Genomic DNA, 22,779 nt, shown 5'->3' with positions numbered 1-22,779 from the left:
TTCTTCCACTTCCACATTCTCTGAAGCAATTTTAATTCACTCTCTTTGCATGCATCTTCAAAATCAATTCACCAAGGACAGAAGATGTACCATTACTTTATGTATCACTAAGATGAAAAAAAATACTAATTAAACTATGTGGTGCCATTATTTGCACACATATCCCAGATTCAGAGATGTTAGAATGTAAAAATAAAAGTTACAATTGGTATTTCATTGTGACAAAAGAGGTAGGAAGTTATCTACACCTCTATCTAACCTACAGATAGAAAAATAATCCCACAGGATTATTTAAATTATATAAAGATACTTTATAGATACGAATTTACTTTTACTATTACAGAAGGAAAAGTATAGGCACAACTGTAAACACATTACAAACATATAGAAGAAATGAGTAAAAAATAATATTTGCAGTATCACTAATAAGTGTATAATAGACTAAAATCATCTATTTAATTGATGAAAGTTCTGAATACACAGTGATAGATAAAAATGAAAGAAATGTGGGATGATTAGACAGTGAAACAAGAAAGGAGCTCTTTTTGTATCAAACTATATACTGATTAGGCCCTCAATAACATAGAGTCACAGAGCAGAACATGACAGACACTGTAAGAACAGCACAAATAAGAAAAGAGAAATTACTACCTCAGGGAAGTCAGTAAAACTGGCTTTTACAAAAAGATAGACGACGTTGTTCACTGTAGTTATTGTGGTGATTATTTTGCAATCTACACAAATACTGAATCATTATGTTGTATACTAAAATTAATATAATGTCATATGCCAATTATACCTCAGTAAAAACAATTTCTTTAATTAAAAAATGTTTTAAACCATTATTGCAGAAGTCTAAAAAGATACTAAATCAGAATTCTATCAGCCTACATTCCTCTTCTCTCAATATTTTAAACATTATGCCAAAGATCAACGTCTCTAAAATAAATCTAAATAGAAACTCTACTATGATCATTTTAGAAGCAAAATTCTTAATTACATTCAGGGTTCCTGAGGCTAATCTAAATTGATCTACTTATATAAGGACAGGTAAAGCTCCAGGGTTTGTTTATTTTTGTTTTTATTCTTCCTTAAATTGATTTATTAAGACTATCCAAAATCACCAGGTGATTACTTCTTAAAATGTCAACTTGGCTGGGCTAAAGTCCCTAGATACTTAACTGAACACTAATTTAGATGTTGCTATGAAGGTATTTTGCAGATACAATTAAATCCTCTAATCCCTTTAAGTAAAGGAGATTATCCCAGATAATCAGAGTGGGTATAACTGAATCCTTTGGAAGGCCTCTAAAAGCAAGGCTGAGGTTTCCCCAGGAGAGAAAAAAAAATTCTGCCTGTGGACTTGGCAGAATTTTTGCCCATGCCCATGGGATTTCTATCCTGCTGATGACCTTCTCTTTCCGTTAGCTAGTCCCTCAGATTTCAGACTTCCTTTGACAGTCTCTCACAATCATGCAAGACAACTCCTTGTAATAAATTTCCAGACATTATATATAATATGTGTATTTTCTACTACTTCTGCCTCTCTGGCTGCACTCCCAACTTAATCACACCACAGTATAAAACATGAATTTAGAAGTAATACTTCTTATATTTAGTTGGGAAAATACTTTATATGTGCAGATATTTATATATATATGTACAGATATATATATAAATCCTTTTAAAAACTGCAGAGTTGGGGCACCTGCGAGGCTCAGTGAGTTAAGCCACTGCCTTTGGCTCAGGTCATGATCTCAGGGTCCTGGGATCAAGCCCTGCTGGATCAGGCTCTCTGCTTGGCGGGGAGCCTGCTTCCCCTACCCCCTCTCTCTGCCTGCCTCTCTGCCTACTTGTGATTTCTCTGTGTCAAATGAATAAATAAATAAATAATCTAAAAACTGCAGAGTGGTACAACACTGAGTCATCTTCTAACAGCAGCTACTCTTGTTCTACAAGGGCAATGTAAGGGACTAATCATTTTTTATCTAGATCACAAAGAATAGGGTCTGGGGATTCTTTGTGAGTTCTTTAATCTTGAAGATCCTTATGTAAGAAATACTAGGAAATGTGCAAAATTTACTAAGAATTTTCTCTAGTTCAATTATGGTTTTTTGTTTGTTTTGTTTTGTTATTTCATTTAGAAGGTTGCTGAACACCCTAGGGAATGAATTCTACATCCTGAATTATGGTGTGGCACTACCATCACCCTAGTAAAGGGACATTACTTAAAGGGCATTCTAGCATTAGACGAAGCTGGAATCGTCTAATGACAATCATAATCAAGACGACAATCAAAGATAACGACAATCATAATAGACAATACCAGAACCTTACCAGAGAGAACTCATACTTTTTCCACAAAACAAGTACCCAAGAATTACAGTTCAATTTGACACAAACTGGCTGTTCTTTAATTCTGATCAAGCAAAATTCCCAGCAAGCCTCAGCAGTAGCAGGAGCAGCAGGAGCAATTCAGTCTAGTACAGTACTGTAGCCTTACATAACACTCACTTTCCCAGGAAGTCCCAAACAAACCCCCCTGACGGTGCAGGGACAGAAACCTGGCGTGGAAGATACAAACTGCGGGAGAATGGCTTTCTGAGAAACAGCATGGCCGAGAGGGGAGACACACAGAGACCAAAACCCCAATGGATTAGGACCATGACAATACAAATTAAAAGAAAGGTGAAGAAATTCAAATGATAAATTATGGGGAGACAGACACCCACACATTAGGAAATAGTGGAATGGCAACACAAGAAGCAAATGGTTAGTAAGAAACATGGCAGCCACACACATGCACCTCAGTACTAAACAGGGGAACAAGAGGCATAATATAACCCTAACTGTCTCTATCATTCAGATCTTAAACTATATAGTTGAGCAACAAATTATGAACCCAGGAGCAAATCTGAGTTTTAAAAACTTTCCCTTTTTTGGTAGCCAAGAAACTTTGTGTCAAATCCTAAAACAAAATTACAATGCTGCCAGAAGCTAAAACTGTGCAGTGCTTTTCAACCTTTTAAGTTATATTCTGTGGAAAGAGTAGATCATTTACAACTTTCTCAAAATGTAAGAAATACAGTGGTTAATAAAAGCAATTTGTGTGCTTTGGGTATAAAATATAGATTTAATCCTATTTCTTACTGTCTTTCAAGTCACACCCAACTCCAAAAATCAGTATTAGGTCCAAAAATGAATCAAGAAGTTTTTCAAGAAAGCTGCCTGGAATAACAAACAGTAATTTCAATGTAGATTTCTAATACAAGAAAACAAACCAAAAAATGAAATGTGATCAAAGAATTTCTCTTCTGAAATATTAAAATATTTGGTGGGAAGTCACTAATCCATCAAAACTATTACATTTTAAAACCTGTGCAGCACTGCTGATTTCAGGCCAACACAAAAACAGAGAGGCATGTGTTCTTGTGAGTATGTAGTGTGTGTGTGCTGGGGGACAAACTGCAATACAAACATGAAAAGGGGCATACAAAAATTCAATAATCTCATTTTAAGATGGATAATTTTTAATTCTGATCTAAAGAGTCTATCCATTCGTCTTATCCAGAACCAGAAAATATGAATAGAGTTAATATCAAAAGTAAGAGGAATCTCATGAGTATGCAATCAGTATAGTGAAGAAAAATTATGAGGGTTAGACTTTATTGTTTTAGTTTCTTGGGAACAGAATAAGAGAAAAGTCAATCCCACAGGGGATTATCAAATCTCCCAGTCACCCAAAAATTTTAGACTTAATAAACAACTTATGAAAGTCGTTTCATATTTCCCAATCTTCAAGAACATGAAAACAAAATATTCCTAAGATTCAGCTCCATAGGTTAATGACTTCATTCTGCCACTGTTGTCTCTAGAAGAATAGAGGTGATTAATGAAATTCTACTAGAAGAACTACTTCTATGTACTTATAAATTTATGTTAAATACATGCTGTAAAAGAAGAGATCAAAAGGCATTTACTTAATCTTTAGTATAAAACACCCTAATTATGAAAGAAAGAAAGAAAAAGGATTGATTCCAAGAGAGCTGTAGGGCTAGATCTGTAAACACAGCTCATTTTGAAGAATTCAAAGTCAAGACCCATAAAAATCATATCCAAGTCACTGAAATTATCCTCAAAATGGCGCTTCTTCTAAATTTGACCTAGGGACTGATGTAATAGCTGGCTTCTCCACAATACAAACTGTGTAAAGTCTAAAAATTCACAGCCAAAAGGGAGCATCGGGCTCAATAAAAAAAAGTCTAAGCCAATGAAAAAGTATTACCTCCCTGAACTTGAGGTTCATTTACTCTGTGGATAATAAAGTAATTAAAAAGCAAGTAGCTACTTGCACTCTCATGATTAGCTAATAGAAAAGTTTAACTTCTCCACTGATGAATACTTTCTTACTTTCCAATCAATGATGCTGATGTCCACAACTTCTTAATATATCCCCATTTGTTGTTGCCTTTCAGATGTTGCAGCAATGAATTTACAATGACTCAGAATAAAAAGTTAATAAAATAATACAAGAACCTAAAGTCCAAGAGGCAGATATACCGAACAAGTATGTCCCCAGAAGTATAGTTTTAAAACCATACTTTAACCTTTCTAACATAGTAAATACACCATTCAGTTTGCCTATCCTTACCTTTCCAACTCTGCGATCTTCTTATCTTTGTCATTCTTCTCATTTTCCACTTCCTTCAAGATTTCCAAGAGGCGGTCAACTTCTGCCTGGGCCTTGCTAGATTCATCTTTATACCTGGCAATCTCTCTCTCCAACTGCTGTATTCGGTCACTCATCTCTGGACTGGCTCTGGCTTCCAGTGTTGCCTCATGTGCCTTCAAAGAAAAGTGTTCAGTATCAGACATATATAGTGGCAGCAGGCAAACCATGTCCCAAAGGACCATCTGTATTTCAATTTAAATAGAGAATTATCAAATATCTAATAGCTCATCTTTAATTTATGAAGTTTTTCTCTGCTTAAATATTACATAGACAAAATATTAGTAATAACTTGAGAAATAATTATCATGGATTTCAAATGGATTTGTGTTTAGATGTACTACTGTACATATCTGAATATCAGGCCAAAAATCATCATATGACAACACACGGGTTTTTTTAAGTCTAAGTGAGATATTCAGACAAGCCATTAGACTACTATTCATCTGTTATTGATCTCTCCAAGATAATCTTTCCAATCTCCCTCAAAAAGGCATTGCCAGAGATTCACTGTTGATGTTACTATAACCAATGTCAATGCTGAGCTCTAATTCCCACTTGACCCTTACTTCCCCCTTCCCTTTTCCTATATACTGCTTTACAAAGCATGTATGAATCATGCTTATGTATTAATGAAATATTCATATTCATACATGTATGACTACCCTGCTCTGCAGGAAGCCAGCTTCTCCCTTTCCCACTCCCCGTTTGTGTTCCCTCTCTTGCTGTCTCTCTATCAAATAAATAAATAAAATCTTTAAAAAATATATTAAAGGGGTACATATATATTGCTAGGAAATACTTCAGAAAGCACTGATGCAAAATACCTTAAGTAAAAGAGAAATGTTCCCATAAATTGGGCTAAATGCTTTGTCAAAGCAAAAGCTGTACTTCTAAGACCAAAACCTTTACCAACATCTTTTGTTTCAGGTTTAATCGGTTAGGAAAATCCAGTTACTAACAGTGGCCTTTAAAAATGATTCCACTGGCAGACATGTATTTTAATGTGTCAGCAAAAGTCTAACCTAAACTGGTATGGTTAAAAGCCACAACAGAGTAAATCTAGAGGAAAGAGAGGCAGCCCTAATGAATGAATGAACTCATTTAAGAATAAAACAAGGCAAAAGCAGCAGAAATGAAACACTTCCAAGCCTGGGAGGAAATTGTGATCTCATAGAAACTTTCCCACTTTGTATTCATCCCAATATTCTTTGGAAAGGAGTCATTTTTTGAAAAATCTAGAGTTCCTAATTGAGGAAGGGAGAGAAAAGATCAAAGTGCCTTCATTTTCTACAGAGTAGTAAAAAAACCACTCATACAAAATACAGAAAAAATACCAACCAGGACTTTATGGCACTACTCTGTCACATCACTTACTGGTCTAAATGGGTGGCTTAATACTATTTCAGGATCCTAAAGGGGGGGAAAGTGTCAGTAAGAAAAGAAGAAAAAACATAGAATGAAAAGGTATGGTATAAGAAAAGAACAAAAAAGAGAAAGAAAAGTAAAAAAATAAAAATATGTAATTTTTTAAAACTTGCAACAAAAAAATCCTCCAGAAAGAGCTATTTTCCCCCGCGAGGAAAAAAAAGAATTCAGCACTTTTTACAGTTCTAGTAACTCAGAAGTTCAACTTCAAGGCTTTCCTTAATAATTCTGAGGTTATTATCTCATGCTGAAGGCATAAAATATGGAAATACACATAGAGGATATAAATTCCTAAGCTAGAAGTATTTCTACTCCATTTCTATTCTGTTCTATTTTTGTGCTAGTACCGTACTGTTTTGATCACTATAGCTTTGTAATAAAACTTGAAGTCCAGAATTGTGATGCCTCCAGCTTTGCTTTTGTTTCAAGATTGCTTTGGCTATTTGCGATCTTCCATGATTCTATACAAATTTTAGGACTGTTTGTTCTAGTTCTGTAAAAAATGCTGGTGGTATTTTTTTTTTTTTTAGTATTTTATTTATTTGAGAGAGAAAGACCACAAAGGTGGGGAGGGGCGAAGGGAGAGGAAGAGTCAGACCCTCTCCCTGCTGAGCAGAGAGCCCCCTGTAGGGCTCAATACCATGACCCTGGGATCATGACTTGAGCTGAAAGCAGATACTTAACCACCTGAGCCACCCAGGTGACCCTGCTGGTGGTATTTTCATAGGCACTGCATTAAATGTACAGATTGCTTTGGGTAGTACAGATGTTCTAACAATAGTTGCTCTTCCAATCCATAAGTATGGGAGGTCTTCCCATTTCTTTGTGTCAGGGGTTCATTCTTAAGGATCTTAACTGTTGTTGGTACAACTATAAATAGGACTGATTCCTTAATTTCTCTTTCCGTTGCTTCATTATTGGTGTATAGAAATACAACAGATTTCTCAAAGTTTATTTTGTATCCTTGAGACTTTACTGAATTCATTATCAGTTCTAGCAGTTTTTTTGTGGAGTCTCAGGTTTTCTAAGCAAACTATAACATAATCTGCAGATAGTGAAAGTCTGACTTCTTTCTTACCAATTTGGATGCCTTTTTTCTTTTTGTTGTCTGATTGCTACAGCTACTACTTCCAGTGCTAAGTTAAATAACTGCAGTGAGTGTAGACATCTATGTCTTATTCCTGACTGTACGAAGAGGAAAAGCTGTTTTTCCTCACTGAGGATAATATAAGCTGTAGGATTTTTGTGTAAGCCTTTATTACACTGAGGTATACTCCCTCTAGATCTACTTTGTTAAGGCTTTTTACTCATGAATGGATGTTATACTTTGTCAAATGCTTTTTCTCCATCTACTCAAATGATCATATGGCTCTTTTTGTTAATGTTGTGTATCACTTTGATTGATTTGCGAATACTGAACCACCCTGCAAACCAGGAATAAATGCTACTTGACTGGGTGAATGATTTTTTTTAATGCACTGTTGTGTGGTTTGCTAGTGTTTTTTTGTTTTGTTTTTTTTTTTAAGAATTTTTGCATCCATGTTCATCAGGGATACTGGCCTGTAGTTCTCTTTCTTCATGGAGTCTTTATCTGGTTTTGGTATCAGGGTAATGCTAGCCTCATAGAATGAATTTGGAAGTTTTCCTTCCTTCTCTATTTTTTGGAATAGTTTGACCAAAAAAAAAAAAAAAAAAAAAAAAAAAAGAGAGACAGAGAGAGAGAAAGAGAAATAAGTATGGTGGGGATGTATAGAAAAGAGAATTCTTATACACTGTTGGTAGAAATGGAAAACAGTATGAAGCTTCCTCAAAAAGTTAAAAACAGAACTACCATATGATCCAGGAATTCTGCTTCAGAGTACACACCCAAAGGAAACAAAATCACTATTGAAAAGAATATCCATACTCCCATATTCATTGCAGCATTATTTATGGAGGCTAAGACAGGAGTTAACCTAAACGTCCACTAATGGATGAATGGGTAAAGAAGTCACGGTGCATATACAGAATGGACTACTATTAACCCATTAAAAAAAGAAGGAATTCCTTCCATTTCTAACAACATGGATGAAGCTTCAGGGCATCAGGCAAAATGCAGTATGTCAGAGAAAGAGAAATATTATATGCTCTCACTTATACATGGAATCTAAACAATTGAACTCAGACAAATAGAGAACAGATGGTTGGTTACCCGGGCAGGGAGAGGAGTATGTGAAATGGATCAAAGTGGTCAAAGAGTATAAACTTCCAATTATAAAACAGTAAGTTCTCAGAATGTACTACACAGCATGGTGACTATGGTTAACAATACTGTTCAATTTGCAAACTGCTGAGAGAAAATCTTTAAAGTTCCCACAAACAAAAAATAAAATAGTTTCTATATATTAAAAAAAAGCCCCAAAATAAATAAACCTACAAATAAGCTATAAAACGAAACAAAACAAATGCTAATATAGAAAATAAAGACAACACAATCCTAGGCCTAATAAGCTCCTAAAGAATTAAAATTGTAGGAACGCCTGAGTGGCTTGGTTGGTCAAGTGTCTACCTTCAGCTCAGATCATGATCCCAGGGTCCTGGGATCGAGTTCTGCATCAGGCTCCTTGCTCAACAGGGAGCCTGCTTCTCCCTCTGCCTGCCTCTCCCCCTGCTTGTACACTCTCTCTTTGAGAAATAAATAAATAAAACCTTAAGGAAAAAAATTAAAGTTGTAGCAAAAAAAAACCCCAAAACCATTTGATGATATTTGGCTCTATTTTTTTATATATAATTGACATATAACATTATATTATTTATAGGTGTATACTGTAATGATGATTTGACAAATCTGTGGTGTACTGTGAAATGATCACCACAATGTAATTAACATCTATTACTACAAAGTTAGAAGTAATCTTCCTGTGATAAGAACTTTTAAGATCTACTCTCTTAGCAACTTTCAAATATACAGTAAAGTATTACTAACTATAATCACCATGCTGTACATTATATCCCAGGGCTTACTTATTTTATAACTGGAAGTTTTTACCTTCTGACCTGCTTCAACCATTTTGCCCACACACCACCACTCCCCCCACCTTCCTGGCAACCACCAATCTGTTCTATGTATTCAGGTTATTTTTGATTTTACATTCCACATATAAGTGAGATCATATGGTATTTGTCTTTCTCTATGTCACTGCCCTGCTTTTAAAATGTAATAGTGCTAGGGAAAAATTTATCTACTAGAATGAGCTAAAATCTGAAGCACAATATTTAACAATTATTCTGAGTATTATTACATCTTACTGCTTTATCCTTATCTCAATCTTACATTAGGAAATATACTCTCATTTATTCTAAGACATAATTTAAAGTCAAAGATTTTTCTCTTCTTTCTTAAAAGGCAATTTCCAATATAAATTAATGAGTTTAGAAACACTCTGATAATACAAAATACTCAAGTTCATCTGACATCTAGTAGAACTAAAAAAGCTATGTGAGACGTGTACTGACGGTGCCTGGGTGGCTCAGTCACTTGCGCCTCCAACTCTTGATTTCAGCTCAAGTTGTGACCTCAGGGTCCTGGGTCAAGCCCTGCATCAGGCTCCCTGCTCAGCGGGGAGTCTGTTTATTGCCCTCTTCCTCCACCCCTCCCCGGAGTCATACAGATATGCACCCTGCCAATAAATAAATAAGTAAATAAATAGCCATGTATGTTGTTAATAAATTCCCTGGGATAGGTAACCTATTGATTTCACAAATATTTATGTGTTAATTAATAAAACTAAAGTTGATTCCCAGATATAGGCAATAATTATATTTTTATTTTAGGTTTTAGATGTTATTCTAAATAGCAAAATTCACATATACACCTTCACAAAACAAGAATGTATAGGCATGCTCCATATAAAAAACTGCTGTAACCTCAGCTCCAACATGTAAAAAGTCTGTAAGTCATCACTACCATTTTTAAAACAAGAAAAAGTTAAAAAACTGAAAATCAATTACTTTTCTGGGACCTATCAGAGAACTAAGGTCAAAGGGCAAACTACATCTTTGAAATCAAGAGTCACAGTTGAAATCTACCCAACTAGAGCAAAGCTTTTGGTAGAAACACTTCAATGGTGACTTTGAGGAATTACTAGAGGCTGAGTGTGGATGAGCATGACAGTGAGCATGACAGTCCTAGAAGCTGCAGTTTTAGGGCAAACTCACCTTATTTTGATGGACTTTAATATCCAGAAACCCCACCAGGTTCTCAAAGTGAAGAACTGACAAAAATCCCTTTGGGTTCTGGTAAGGCTGTGGGCAGGAGTAATTGTGAAATATGCCCAAACTATACTCTACCCAAACACAGAGCCTCCAGGAGCAAAGATTTTAACAGAGTTTAATCCCACCTAGCAGACAGGCATTTCTCTCATTCTACCCCCTCTAAGGTCACAGCCAGGGACAAAGGCTCATAAAAGACCAAAGACTTAATCATGAGACTATAGAAAGTTTATCTTCCCCCACATCTTACCACCACACCAATAGGGCTCCAATATAATAACAAAGGATAACAGCTGAAAGAGCTACAAGATGCAAACTCTTTCTGAAGAGAGAAACCCAAAGTAAAAGAGATGAGAATACTAGAGGAATTTGAAGCCTCTGGCACCTATAGCTACAGCAAACATTAAATACAGCTCAACTCCTAGCCAGATTAAAACCTTACAGATAGGCCTATTTACCCACTATCTAATACAACATACCTGCCTTTCAACAAAAAAATTATAAGGTGTGCTAAAAGAAAAGACACAGTCTGAAAAGACAGAGCAAACATAAGAACCTGATCAGATATCTGACACTGATGTTGGAATTAATCAGACATGAAATTTAAAATAACTGATTAACAGTTAAGGTCTCTAATGGGGAAAGTAGGCAATATAAAAAATAGATCGGTAATACAATCAGAGAGGTGGACACTCTAAGAAAGAATCAAAAGGAAATTCTAGGTATAAAAAACACAAGAAAAATTAATGCCTTTCATGGACCCTTTTAGTAGACTGGATATGGTTGAAGAAAGAATCAGTAAGCTTAAAGATAAGTCAACAGAAACTTCCCAAAATGGAGGCGCCTGAGTGGTCAGTTGAGTGTCTGGCCGCAGCTCAGGTCATGATCTCAGGGTTCTGGGACTGAGCCCCACATTAGGCTCCCTGCTCAGCAGGGAGTTCGCTCACCACTCTCCCCCTGCCCCATCCCCTTCTGCGTGTGCTATCAAATGAATAAAATCTTAATGAAGGAAGGAAGACAGACAGACATAGGGAGGGAGGCAGGGACTTCCCAAAATAAAATGGAAAGAGAAAAAAATAATAAAAAGAACAGTACAGAACATTCAGGAACTATGGAGCAATTTCAGAATGTGCAACATACACATAACTGGAATATGAAAAGGAAAAGAAAGAAGAAGAAATACTGTAAGTAATAATGGCTGAGAATTTTCCAAAATTATGGATACACACCAAATCAGGAAGTTCAGAACACCAGGCAATATAAATTCTATACATCTATACAAAGACACACCATATTAAAAATGCAGAAAGTGAAAGACAAAAAAGCTTAAAAGAAGTCAGAGGGGGAAAAAACATTTTATCTATAGAACAACAATGTTAAGAACTACAGTAGATTTCTCATCAGAAATCACTTAAGAAGAAAGCAGAGTGAAACGTTTAAAGTGTCCAATCTAGAAACCCACGTCCAGTGTTGTCATCTCTCAAAAGTGAACAAGAAATAGAGATTTTCTTAAATAAAAACTAAGAAATTCATAGCCAGGAGACCTACCCTGCAAAAATATATTAAAAGAAATTCTTCAGAGGGCACCTGGGTGGTTCAGTCAATTAAGCCTCTGACTCTTGATTTCGGCTCAGGTCACGATCTCAGGGTTGTGAGATGGAGCCATGCGCTGGGAGTGCAGCCTACTTAAGTCTTACTCTCCCTCTGCCCCTCCCCCACAACTCATGCACTCTGGCACCCGCTCTCTCTCTCAAAAAAAAAAAAAAAAAAAAAAGTTGTCAGGCAGAAATAAATTATATAGGTCAGAAACTCACATATATATATAAAAGGGAACTGGAGAAGGAAAAGCTAAAACTACATCTTATATAGAAAGCTATATAAATATATATTTATATACAGAAAGCTAAAACTAAATCTTTTTATTATTCTTATTCTTCACCTAAAAGGTAATACTTTCAAGTAATAACAGTAATGTACTGGGTGATTATTGTACATGGATAAATGAAATGAATGATAACAGTGTTATCAGGGAAGGAAGGAAGGAGCTGGGAGTATTCTGTTATATGTACCTGCATGACATATAAAGTGGGATAACATTTTTTGAAAATGAATTTAGATTAAAAATGTTTTACTGCATTTTTTTTTGATATGACACCAAAAGCACAGACAACAAAAGCAAAAACAGGTAAACTGCATCCAACTAAAAAGCTTCTATACAGCAAAGAAAACTATCGACAAAATAAAAAGGCAGCCTACGGAATGGGAGAAAATATTTGTAAACCTTATAGCTGACAGGGGGTTAGTATTCAAAATATATAAGGAACTCATACAACTTAATAGCACAGACACAAGTAATACAAATAATCCCATTAAAACGGGTGAAGGACCTGAACAGATAGATACTCTTCCAAAGAAGACAGACCAATAGCCAAGAGGTACGTGAAAAGTAGTAGCTCAATGTCACTAACCACCAAGGAAATGCAAATCAAAACTACAATGAGATAACAACTAACATCTGTTAGAATGTCTATCATCAAAAAGACTAGACGGGCTCCTGGGTGGCTCAGTGGGTTAAGCCTACACCTTCGGCTCAGGTCACAATCTCAGGGTCCTGGGATTGAGCCCCACATGGGGCTCTCCGCTCCGCAGGGAGCCTGCTTCCCCCACCCCCGCCCCGCCTGCCTCTCTGCCTACTTGTGATTTCTCTCTGTCCAATAAATAAATAAAATCTTAAAAAAAAAAAGTCTAGAAATAAGAGTTGGGAAGAGTATGAAGAAAAAGGAACTCTTGTACCCTGTTGGTGTGAATGCAAATTCATACAGCCATTATAAAAACAGTATGATGACACCTTCGCAGAAATTCTTGAATGGAGCTACTGTGTGATCCAGCAACTAAAAGAAATGAAATCACTATCTCAAAGAGATACCTGCACTCTCATGCTCATTGCAGCATTTACTCACAAGAGCCAAATACTGAAAGAATCTAAGTGTCCATCAATAGATGAATGGATAAAGGAAATACAATTTGTGTGTGTGTATACTGAAATATTATTTAATCATAAAAATAAAGGAAATCCTGCCATTTGTGACAACATGAATGAATATGGGGGGCATTATGCTAAGTGAAATTGAGCTAGACACAGAAAGACAAATACTGCATGATCTCACTTATATGTAGAATCTAAAAAAGTGGAATTTATAGAAGCAAAATAGAATGGTGGTTGTCAGGAGCTGGAGGGTGGAAAAGTGAGGACATGCTAATCAAAGGAAGGGTACAAATTTTCAGTTGTAAGATCAATAAGCTCCAGGAATTTAACATTTAGGATGCCAGGAATTTAACATTTAGGATGGTGACCATACTTACTAATACTATATTATATACCTGAAATTTGCTAAGAGTATTAAAAAGTTCTCTCAACACAAAAAAATAAAACAGTAATATGTGAAGTAATGAATGTGTTAACTAGTTTGACTGTGGTCATCACTTCACAATGTATACACAAATCATCATGTTGTACACCTTAAATATATACAATTTTTAGTTGCTAATTATATCTCAATAAAGTTGGAGGATAAGTCAAAATGTATATGGCAAACTCTAGGGTAATCACTTGAGAAGATTTAAGAAATATAACTGATATGTTAAAAGGAACAAGAAAATGGAATTATAAAAAATGCCCAATTAAAAGAGGGGAGAAAAGCACAAAACAAATGAAACATACAGAAAACTAAAGTAATAACCTCCCTATTGGAGTTGGGCATTGTGAAAGAAGTATAATAGGAAAATATCAGTAATGAATTAAAATGAAAGAAACAATAATCCAGAATGAAACAAGGGAAAATATGAAAAGAAAATTGGCCAATAGTAAAATAAATAAATTCAAGTAGGGGAAAGCCATCAACCTCCTCTACCCAAAGATAACTTTAGTTTTTTTCATAAGCTTAAATTTAAAGTCCAAGATATAAGAGACTATGGTAACAAAGAAGTTAAAAATAAACAAACAGAAGAAAATGTGGGATTGTCACGAACAAGGGAGTTTAGAATATTAATGAATAATATCACTCTTGATAGTTACTCCTCTGTTACATAAAATACATATAAGCAGCTTCATCTTCGATATTCAGGTATAAAATAAGAAATTACCTCCACCTTTTCAGTGAGGAAAAATAGCCAGCCATCAAATCTGAATTGGTCATAATCAAAATCTGCAATCTCACAAATAGAATTCTCCTACTTATTCACAAGTAACTTTAAGATATTAGATTTTCTTTCTTTTTCTTCACCTAAAAGTAACATTTTAAAGTAATAGCGGTTTAATATACTGGGTGATTATTGTTTTTAAACATGATTTTACTTTTGACATATCCTACATGTAAGGGTATCATGTTGAATACACCCAATATATGGAAGGAGAACAAGACTTTTTTTTTTTTTTAAAGGTTTTATTTATTTATTTGACAGAGAGAAATCACAAGTAGATAGAGAGGCAGGCAGAGAGAGAGAGAGGGAAGCAGGCTCTCTGCTGAGCAGAGAGCCCGATGCGGGACTCGATCCCAGGACTCTGAGATCATGACCTGAGCCGAAGGCAGCGGCTTAACCCACTGAGCCACCCAGGCGCCCGGAAGGAGAACAAGACTTAAAGTGTCGAGACTAGGCTGCACCCTTTCTCATTAGTCATCAATACTGAGTTGGCCTCAATAGTTGAGACTAACTGAACTGGCCTCAGCTAATGTAACTGCTCAAACTGTAACTATAAACTGATCACAGAGTTGGTAGCTCAGAGATTAAAAATATGAAAGTGTTTTGAAAACTATAAATTGCCATATAAATCTTAGAGGGAAATAAATCAAAGAAATTGAAAACAAATATATGTCCCACATCCTAATACTTGGCAGCATGGGTGACTATCATTGCTAAATTACCTCCTTCTAGGAGGCTTAGTGCTAATGGAAGGAACATATCAGAAAATTAAGATTTTTACACTGTCTTATACTTTGTCCATAAAGGGTCTGCATTTTTTAATCCTTCTCTGATCTGTCAATTCTCTAAAATTTTGAGGATTCTCAGTAGTAAAATAAAACAAGACAAGAACATTAAGAGAACTAATGAAGGTATAAATGATATTTTGAACTAGGGGGGAATATTACACCATTGGCAAATTATTACACATTGAACACTGCAGAGCTCTCTACTACGTTCTTATTTAAAGCAAAGTAAGAAAAGTGGAAAAATTTTCTTTAACCTTTTTCAATTGTGATTCCATTTTCAGACACTCTTCCTTCTTCTGTTCCAAAGCAATCTCCAGTGTCTTAAGCCGTGAGTCCTTTTTCAGTCCTGAGGAAGCCAGCGAAGAAGCATGCTCTTTCAGATCCAGGAGTGAAGCCTGAAAGAAGCAAAACATGTCTAGAGTACTCAGTACAAACAAAATGGAAATGTAAATTTTAAAATTTATTATCTTGGTGGCTTATAGTTGCTCTTTATTACTATATACTGACACTTCCATTTCAAGAACATTCATGAAATATAAAACAGCGTCAGCTTCAGCTTCTGAGTCCTAACTAAAGCTTAATTCCCAAGAAATACCAACTGAACTGTGATTTAAAGAGTTCTACCAATACATATTCATTCCCATAAATTAAATGAAAGTAGATCAAGTTTCATGAATGAAACTAGTCATTAGCAGTAGTACTCACTACTAGTTACTGCAGTAGCTACAGTGACTTAAATATAAAATACTTTTCCCTTTGAAAAGGAAAGTTCTACTAGAAACTTAAATATCCATAAACTGTCTTAAAGATAACCAGAAATAAAATCCAAGAGTGCCCCTAAAGCTCAGGCATTATTACATGATCTTAGGCAGTATTTTTTACTATTTGGGTCACATTAACAGGACCTTCCAAAAGCAAGACCAAAATATACTAAGTAATCTAATTAGTCAGCAATTACTTATGATTTCTCTGCCGATACTGAGATGTACTTTAAGAGATATTATAAATACACAGCCCTCCATTACATAAAATTTTTTTTATCACCCTTCTTACCATTAGCATAGCATTTCCATGTGTGACAGCTTCAGTTATTTTAGGATCTATAAAAATGTCATTAACGAGTAAGAAACCAATATAACTTATTGAAAAAGCTAAAGACTTAGGAAATGAATGATCCAATCTATTATGTCTCTGCAAAGCTTGCCATAATTCCCCTTAATATCTTCTAAAAAGCCCTGTTGTAAGAATATTAAGGAAAATCTTCCATCAAATACATTTTTTCTGCATTATGTAAACGCCAACAACATATACATACAATGCACTAAGCAAACCAAATCATTCTATTTTGGTGATCTTAACCTCTTTTTCTGAGAGGTCGCCTTGCAATAAGCTGACTTTTTCTTTCAAATCTTTAAGATCTTTTTTGTAGTTATCAATTTCCTCTTGCTTCTCTCGTTCATCTCTGTCCCGCTGCTCCTTTAAGCGTTCAATTGTCCGCTCCTGATGAGAGAACACATCAATATGTAAGAAAATTCCTTTCATACTTATATTATATGACCCTAATTCAGCTTTCAGCTGATAAAATTTCACATTTTCATGCTCCATTCAAAATACAGGGATAAGCTGTTAATAATCAACTTTTCAAGGAATTCACCCTTCCTACCTCTCTTGCAATAACAAAGATGTAGCTTTGCTCTTTGATTCCCCTAGGTTTCTTTTCCTATAATCTCAAATAGTATTAGAAGTCCTTTTGAAAAAATCCCCTTTTTTCAATTCCCAATAACAAAAACTTAACACACACACACACAGACCTAAGACTGATAAGTAACACATATTTTTTATATGTAAGTCACATGTTGCCCACAGACAATGGAAATGACTCACAATTTGCATATCAAAAAAGGAGGAGATTTGGGAGATTACGATATGTTGAATTAAAGTGTAAAAAAGGGGAGGGGGGCAAGGGGGAGATGGGCACCTGGGTGTCTCAGTCAATTAAGTGTCTGCCATCAGCTCAGGTAATGATCCCAAGTTCCTGGGATCGAGTCCCACATTGGGCTCCCTGCTCAGTGGGGAGCCTGCTTGTCCCTCTCCTTCTGTTCCTCCCACCCTCCCCCTCCTCCCCCTGCTTTCTCAGTTCTCTCTCTCTCTCTCTCTCTCTCAATCTCTCAAATAAATAAATAATCTTTTTTTAAAAAGGGTGGAGGGACAGTCCATTAAAACTTCTGTCAACAGATACTCGGTAAGTCTGAAAGTTGAAGCAATTTAAGTATATTTCTGGTTATTATTTCTGACTATATCCAGGGATCAAGCCTTGATCCCTGGCACATACCCTGAAGCTTGTGAGTCCAAGAGACTTAAGGAACAGTGACCCTATTCCTTTAAAAAAATCCAATTACAATGCACCACCAAGATTCCTTAAACCTCCTTCTAATACATTAACACCTAACTGGCTGGGTCACTTCTTTATTATGTCAACCATTTCTGAAAACTTAGGTTTGCTCATAAACGTGAAATGAAGTAGCTGGGCCAAGACTAGAAAAACAACAAGTGTGTTTTTGTTGATAACTAAAATCCCAGATTTTATTAGGTACTACCATGGTACAGTAAAGGAGAACTAATTATATATTGCTTCCTAATGGTCAATGTCTGATATTTTCACATCCCCAAGTTCAAACAGATGAGATAAATAAAAAGTACTTTTCTTTTCATTCAGGAGACAGTAAGTGGGAACTTATGGCTTAGTCTTTAGAAATTTCAGCCAATGGGGGCAGCTGGGTGGCACAACTGGTTAAGAGTCTGACTCTTGGTTTCTGCTCTGGTTATGATCTCAGGATGGTGAGATGGAGCCCAACATCAGGCTCCTAGCTCAGTGTAGAGTCAGCTTGAGTTTATTTCTCCCTCTCCCTCTCTGCCCCTCCCCCCACTCTATTAATATTTAATATTTACATTAATAGATATTTAATATATCTATTAAAGTAAAGAGGAAGGAAAGAAGAAGGAAAGGAGAGGGGAAAACTTTCAGCCACTGCTCTCCAGTGTGAAATCCATTTTGCCTAGCAACAGATGCTTAAGTTGACAAAAACAAAATGGCTTTTCTATCCCTTTATACTATCTACAACAGCAATATTACAGAAAACTCTTTTCTCTTTTGCCCTAAGGGATTTCTTCTGCCTTTTAAATCCAAGTCTCATTACTAAATTTAACATTAATGAGAAAGAAGAGCAAATGTGTCTACAAAGGGTCCAAACCTGTTACTCACTTTCTCAGCAAGGGCCTCCTCCAAAGTTGTCAAGGCAGTGTCAGTGTTGGTAGTGTCAGCCTGCAAGGATTTGACCCGTTCTTTCAAGCTGCTCATTTGCTTTTCCTTATCTCTAAGTTGCTCTTGAAGATTTTCAATCTAAGTGTGGGGGAAAAAAAGGAAATTAAAAGAAATACAAATAGTCACAATAAAAATCATTTTACGTTAGAAATAGATCAGGGCTGTCTCTGAATGTGTGTTCCACAGAAATAATTTAATACTAAGGGTCTCCAAACTGAATGCAAAATTTAAAAGACAGAATTTAGAGCCAGAACACAGAAAAGACACACATGTAGCTATGGACATATATGCATATATATAAATCTCTCAAAAAATAAGGAAAGTAGCTAGAGAGAAAAGAGCCAACATTTAGAGATGGGATTGAGAGTGGAAAGATAGGAAAGACAAGAGAAATGGGATAACTTCGGGAGGAGTCAAGATGGCGGAGAAGTAGCAGGCTGAGACTACTTCAGCTAACAATCAGCTAGATAGCATATCTAAAGACTGCAAACACCTACAAATCCAACGGCAGATGGAAGAGAAGAAGAACAGCAATTCTACAAACAGAAAATCAACCACTTTCTGAAAGGTAGGACTGGCGGAGAAGAAAATCTAAGGCGAAGGGAAGATAGACCCTGGGGGGAGGGGCCGGCTCCCGGCAAGCTACGGAGCAACAGTGCACAAAATCGGGACTTTTAAAAGTCTGTTCCACTGAGGGACATCGCTCCAGAGGCTAAACCGGGGCGAAGCCCACACGGGATCAGCGTGGCCTCAGGTCCAGCAGGGACACAGAAGGATCGTGGGTGTCTGAGCGTAGCAGACCTTACTGGTATTACAACAGGGAAGCCAGCTAAAGAGACAGCCGACAGTGAGCTCACAGCTCAGAGTTACCTTGAATCGGTCACAGGCTTGGTGAGCTCGGAATGCGGCGGGAGGCCACGGAGACGGGAGTAATTGGGCGCTGTTCTCTGAGGGCACACTGAGGAGTGGGGCCCCAGGCTCTCGGCTCCTCCAGGCCAAAGACCAGGAGGCCGCATTTTCATTCCCGTCCACTGGAACTCTACGGATAGCGCTCAGGGAACAAAAGCCCCGGAAAGGAAACCCCAGCAGCTTACTCAGCCTGGCCGGTGCAATTCCGCCTGGGGCAAAGATGCTTGAGAATCACTACACCAGGCCCCTCCCGCAGAAGATCAACAGGAAATACAGCCAGGACCAAGTTCACCTACCAAGGAGTGCAGTTTCAATACCAAGGAGAGCAGCGGAATTCCAGAGGAGGAGAAAGCAAAGCACGGGACTCATGGCTTTCTCCCGGTGATTACTTAGTCTTGTACTTAATTTTTTTTTCTTTTTCAATTTTTTTTCTCTTCTTCTGCTAAATATTTTTTAACTTTTACCGTTTTCAACGTTTTTTTAACTAGTTTATCTAATATATATATTTTTCTTTTTTATACTATTTCTTTATTCGTTTTTTTTTTAATTGCTTTTTTTTTTTTTTTTTTTTCTGAACCTCTTTTTATCCCCTTTCTCCACTCCAACCCCCCACGATTTGGGGTCTCTTCTGATTTGGTTAAAGGATGTTTTCCTGGGGTTGTTGCCACCCTTTTGGTATTTTACTTGCTCCTTCATATACTCTTATCTGGACAAAATGACAAGGCAGAAAAGTTCACCACAAAAAAAAGAACAAGAGGCAGTACCGAAGGCTAGGGGCCTAATCAATACAGACATTGGTAATATGTCAGATCTAGAGTTCAGAATGACAATTCTCAAGGTTCTAGCCGGGCTCGAAAAAGGCATGGAAGATATTAGAGAAACCCTCTCGGGAGATATAAAAGCCCTTTATGGAGAAATAAAAGAACTAAAATCTAACCAAGTTGAAATCAAAAAAGCTATTAATGAGGTGCAATCAAAAATGGAGGCTCTCACTGCTAGGATAAATGAGGCAGAAGAAAGAATTAGCGATATAGAACCCCAAATGACAGAGAATAAAGAAACTGAGCAAAAGAGGGACAAAGAGTTACTGGACCACGAGGGGAGAATTTGAGAGATAAGTGACACCATAAGACATATTGCCCTCGACCCGCAAGGACGACAAGAAGCCCCAGTTCAGATGTATCTTCTCTCTCTTTATTTCTGCAAGTCTACACACTTATATACGTTTACATGACCAATCAGCGAGCAGGGTACAGGAGGGAGCGAATCAGGCTGTGCACCTAAACAAACAACTTCGCTAGCAACCAATGCTGTTTACTTCCTCTTTGGGCGTTCCGCTTAGTCTCACGAGGCAATCCTAACCTGGCAACTAGCCAGGCGCCATCTTTTAATGGTGGAGGCCGCCCTGGCCAGGGGCCTGCCTCCGACATCACGAAACAACATTAGAATAATTGGGATTCCAGAAGAAGAAGAGAGAGAAAGGGGAGCAGAAGGTATACTGTAGAGAATTATTGGAGAGAATTTCCTCAATATGGCAAAGGGAACAAGCATCAAAATCCAGGAGGTGCAGAGAACGCCCCTCAAAATCATTAAGAATAGGCCCACACCCCGTCACCTAACAGTAAAATTTACAAGTCTTAGTGACAAAGAGAAAATCCTGAAAGCAGCCCGGGAAAAGAAGTCTGTAACATACAATGGTAAAAATATTAGATTGGCAGCTGACTTATCCACAGGGACCTGGCAGGCCAGAAAGAGCTGGCATGATATTTTCAGAGCACTAAACGAGAAAAACATGCAGCCAAGAATACTATATACAGCTAGGCTATCACTGAAACTAGAAGGAGAGATTAAAAGCTTCCAGGACAAACAAAAACTGAAAGAATTTGCAAACACCAAACCAGCTCTATAGGAAATATTGAAAGGGGTCTTCTAAGCAAAGAGAGAGCCTAAAAGTAGTAGATCAGAAAGGAACAGGACAACATACAGTAACAGTCATCTTACAGGCAATACAATGGCACTAAATTCATATCTCTCAATAGTTACCCTGAATGTTAATGGGCTAAATGCTCCAATCAAAAGACACAGGGTATTAGAATGGATCAAAAAACAAAATCCATCTATATGTTGCCTAAAAGAAACTCATTTTAAAACCAAAGACACCTCCAGATTTAAAGTGAGGGGGTGGAAAAGAAGTTACCATGCTAATGGACATCAGAAGCAAGAAGGAGTGGCAATCCTTATATCAGATCAATTAGATTTTAAGCCAAAGACTATAATAAGAGATGAGGAAAGACACTATATCATACTCAAAGGACCTGTCCAACAAGAATATCTAACAATTTTAAATACCTATGCCCCCAACGTGGGAGCAGCCAACTATATAAACCAATTAATAACAAAATCAAAGAACACATCAACAATAATACACTAATAGTAGGGGACTTTAAACTCCCTTCACTGAAATGGACAGATCATCCAAGCAAAAGATCAACAAGGAAATAAAGGCCTTAAATGACACACTGGACCAGATGGACATCACAGATATATTCAGAACATTTCATCCCAAAGCAAACGAATACACATTCTTCTCTAGTGCACATGGAACATTCTCCAGAATAGATCACATCCTCGGTCCCAAATCAGGCCTCAGCTGGTATCAAAAGATTGGGATCATTCCCTGCATATTTTCAGACCACAATGCTCTGAAGCTGGAACTCAATCACAAGAGGAAATTTGGAAAGAACCCAAATACATGGAGACTAAACAGCATCCTTCTGAAGAAAGACAACTATCATATGATCTCCCTGATGTGAGGAAGTGGAGATGCAACATGGGGGCTTTAAGGGGGTAGGAGAAGAATAAGTAAAACAAGATGGGATTGGGAGGGAGACAAACCATAAGTGACTCTTAAATCTCACAAAACAAACTGAGGGTTGCTGGGGGGAGGGAGGTGGGGAGAAGGGGGGTGGGGTTATGGACATTGGGGAGGGTATGTGCTATGGTGAGTGCTATGAAGTGTGTAAACCTGGCAATTCACAGACCTGTACCCCTGGGGATAAAAAATATATATTTATTTTTAAAAATAAAAAATTATATATAAAAAAAGAAATGGGGGGACGCCTGGGTGGCTCAGTGGGTTAAAGCCTCTGCCT

The 22,779-nt window shown here is 36.9% G+C and overlaps 1 protein-coding gene across 15 annotated transcripts in view; it reads right to left on the bottom strand.

Annotated features, from left to right (window-relative positions):
* The window catches only part of ERC1 (ELKS/RAB6-interacting/CAST family member 1), a 558,286-nt gene that overhangs the window by 355,078 nt on the left and 180,429 nt on the right, over window positions 1–22,779 (bottom strand). For all 15 annotated transcript variants that reach the window (XR_006604246.1, XM_045071559.1, XM_045071558.1 and 12 more), the window contains 4 exons: window positions 18,659–18,796; window positions 16,756–16,896; window positions 15,651–15,791; window positions 4,652–4,845 (listed from right to left, as the gene is read on the bottom strand). Coding sequence is in view for 14 of the 15 variants with exons in the window: in XM_045071559.1 (XP_044927494.1) it covers window positions 4,652–4,845; window positions 15,651–15,791; window positions 16,756–16,896; window positions 18,659–18,796 (614 nt within the window). In the remaining variant the exon portion in view is untranslated. The remainder of the gene's footprint in view (window positions 1–4,651; window positions 4,846–15,650; window positions 15,792–16,755; window positions 16,897–18,658; window positions 18,797–22,779) is intronic.

This window comes from Mustela putorius, unplaced genomic scaffold (genome assembly GCF_011764305.1).
Source record: "Mustela putorius furo isolate JIRA1106 unplaced genomic scaffold, ASM1176430v1.1 tig00003988_pilon_pilon_pilon, whole genome shotgun sequence".
NCBI classification, from domain to species: Eukaryota; Metazoa; Chordata; class Mammalia; order Carnivora; family Mustelidae; genus Mustela; species Mustela putorius.
Note: the sequence above shows the minus strand (reverse complement) of the source record. Positions and strands in the feature narration are given on the sequence as shown.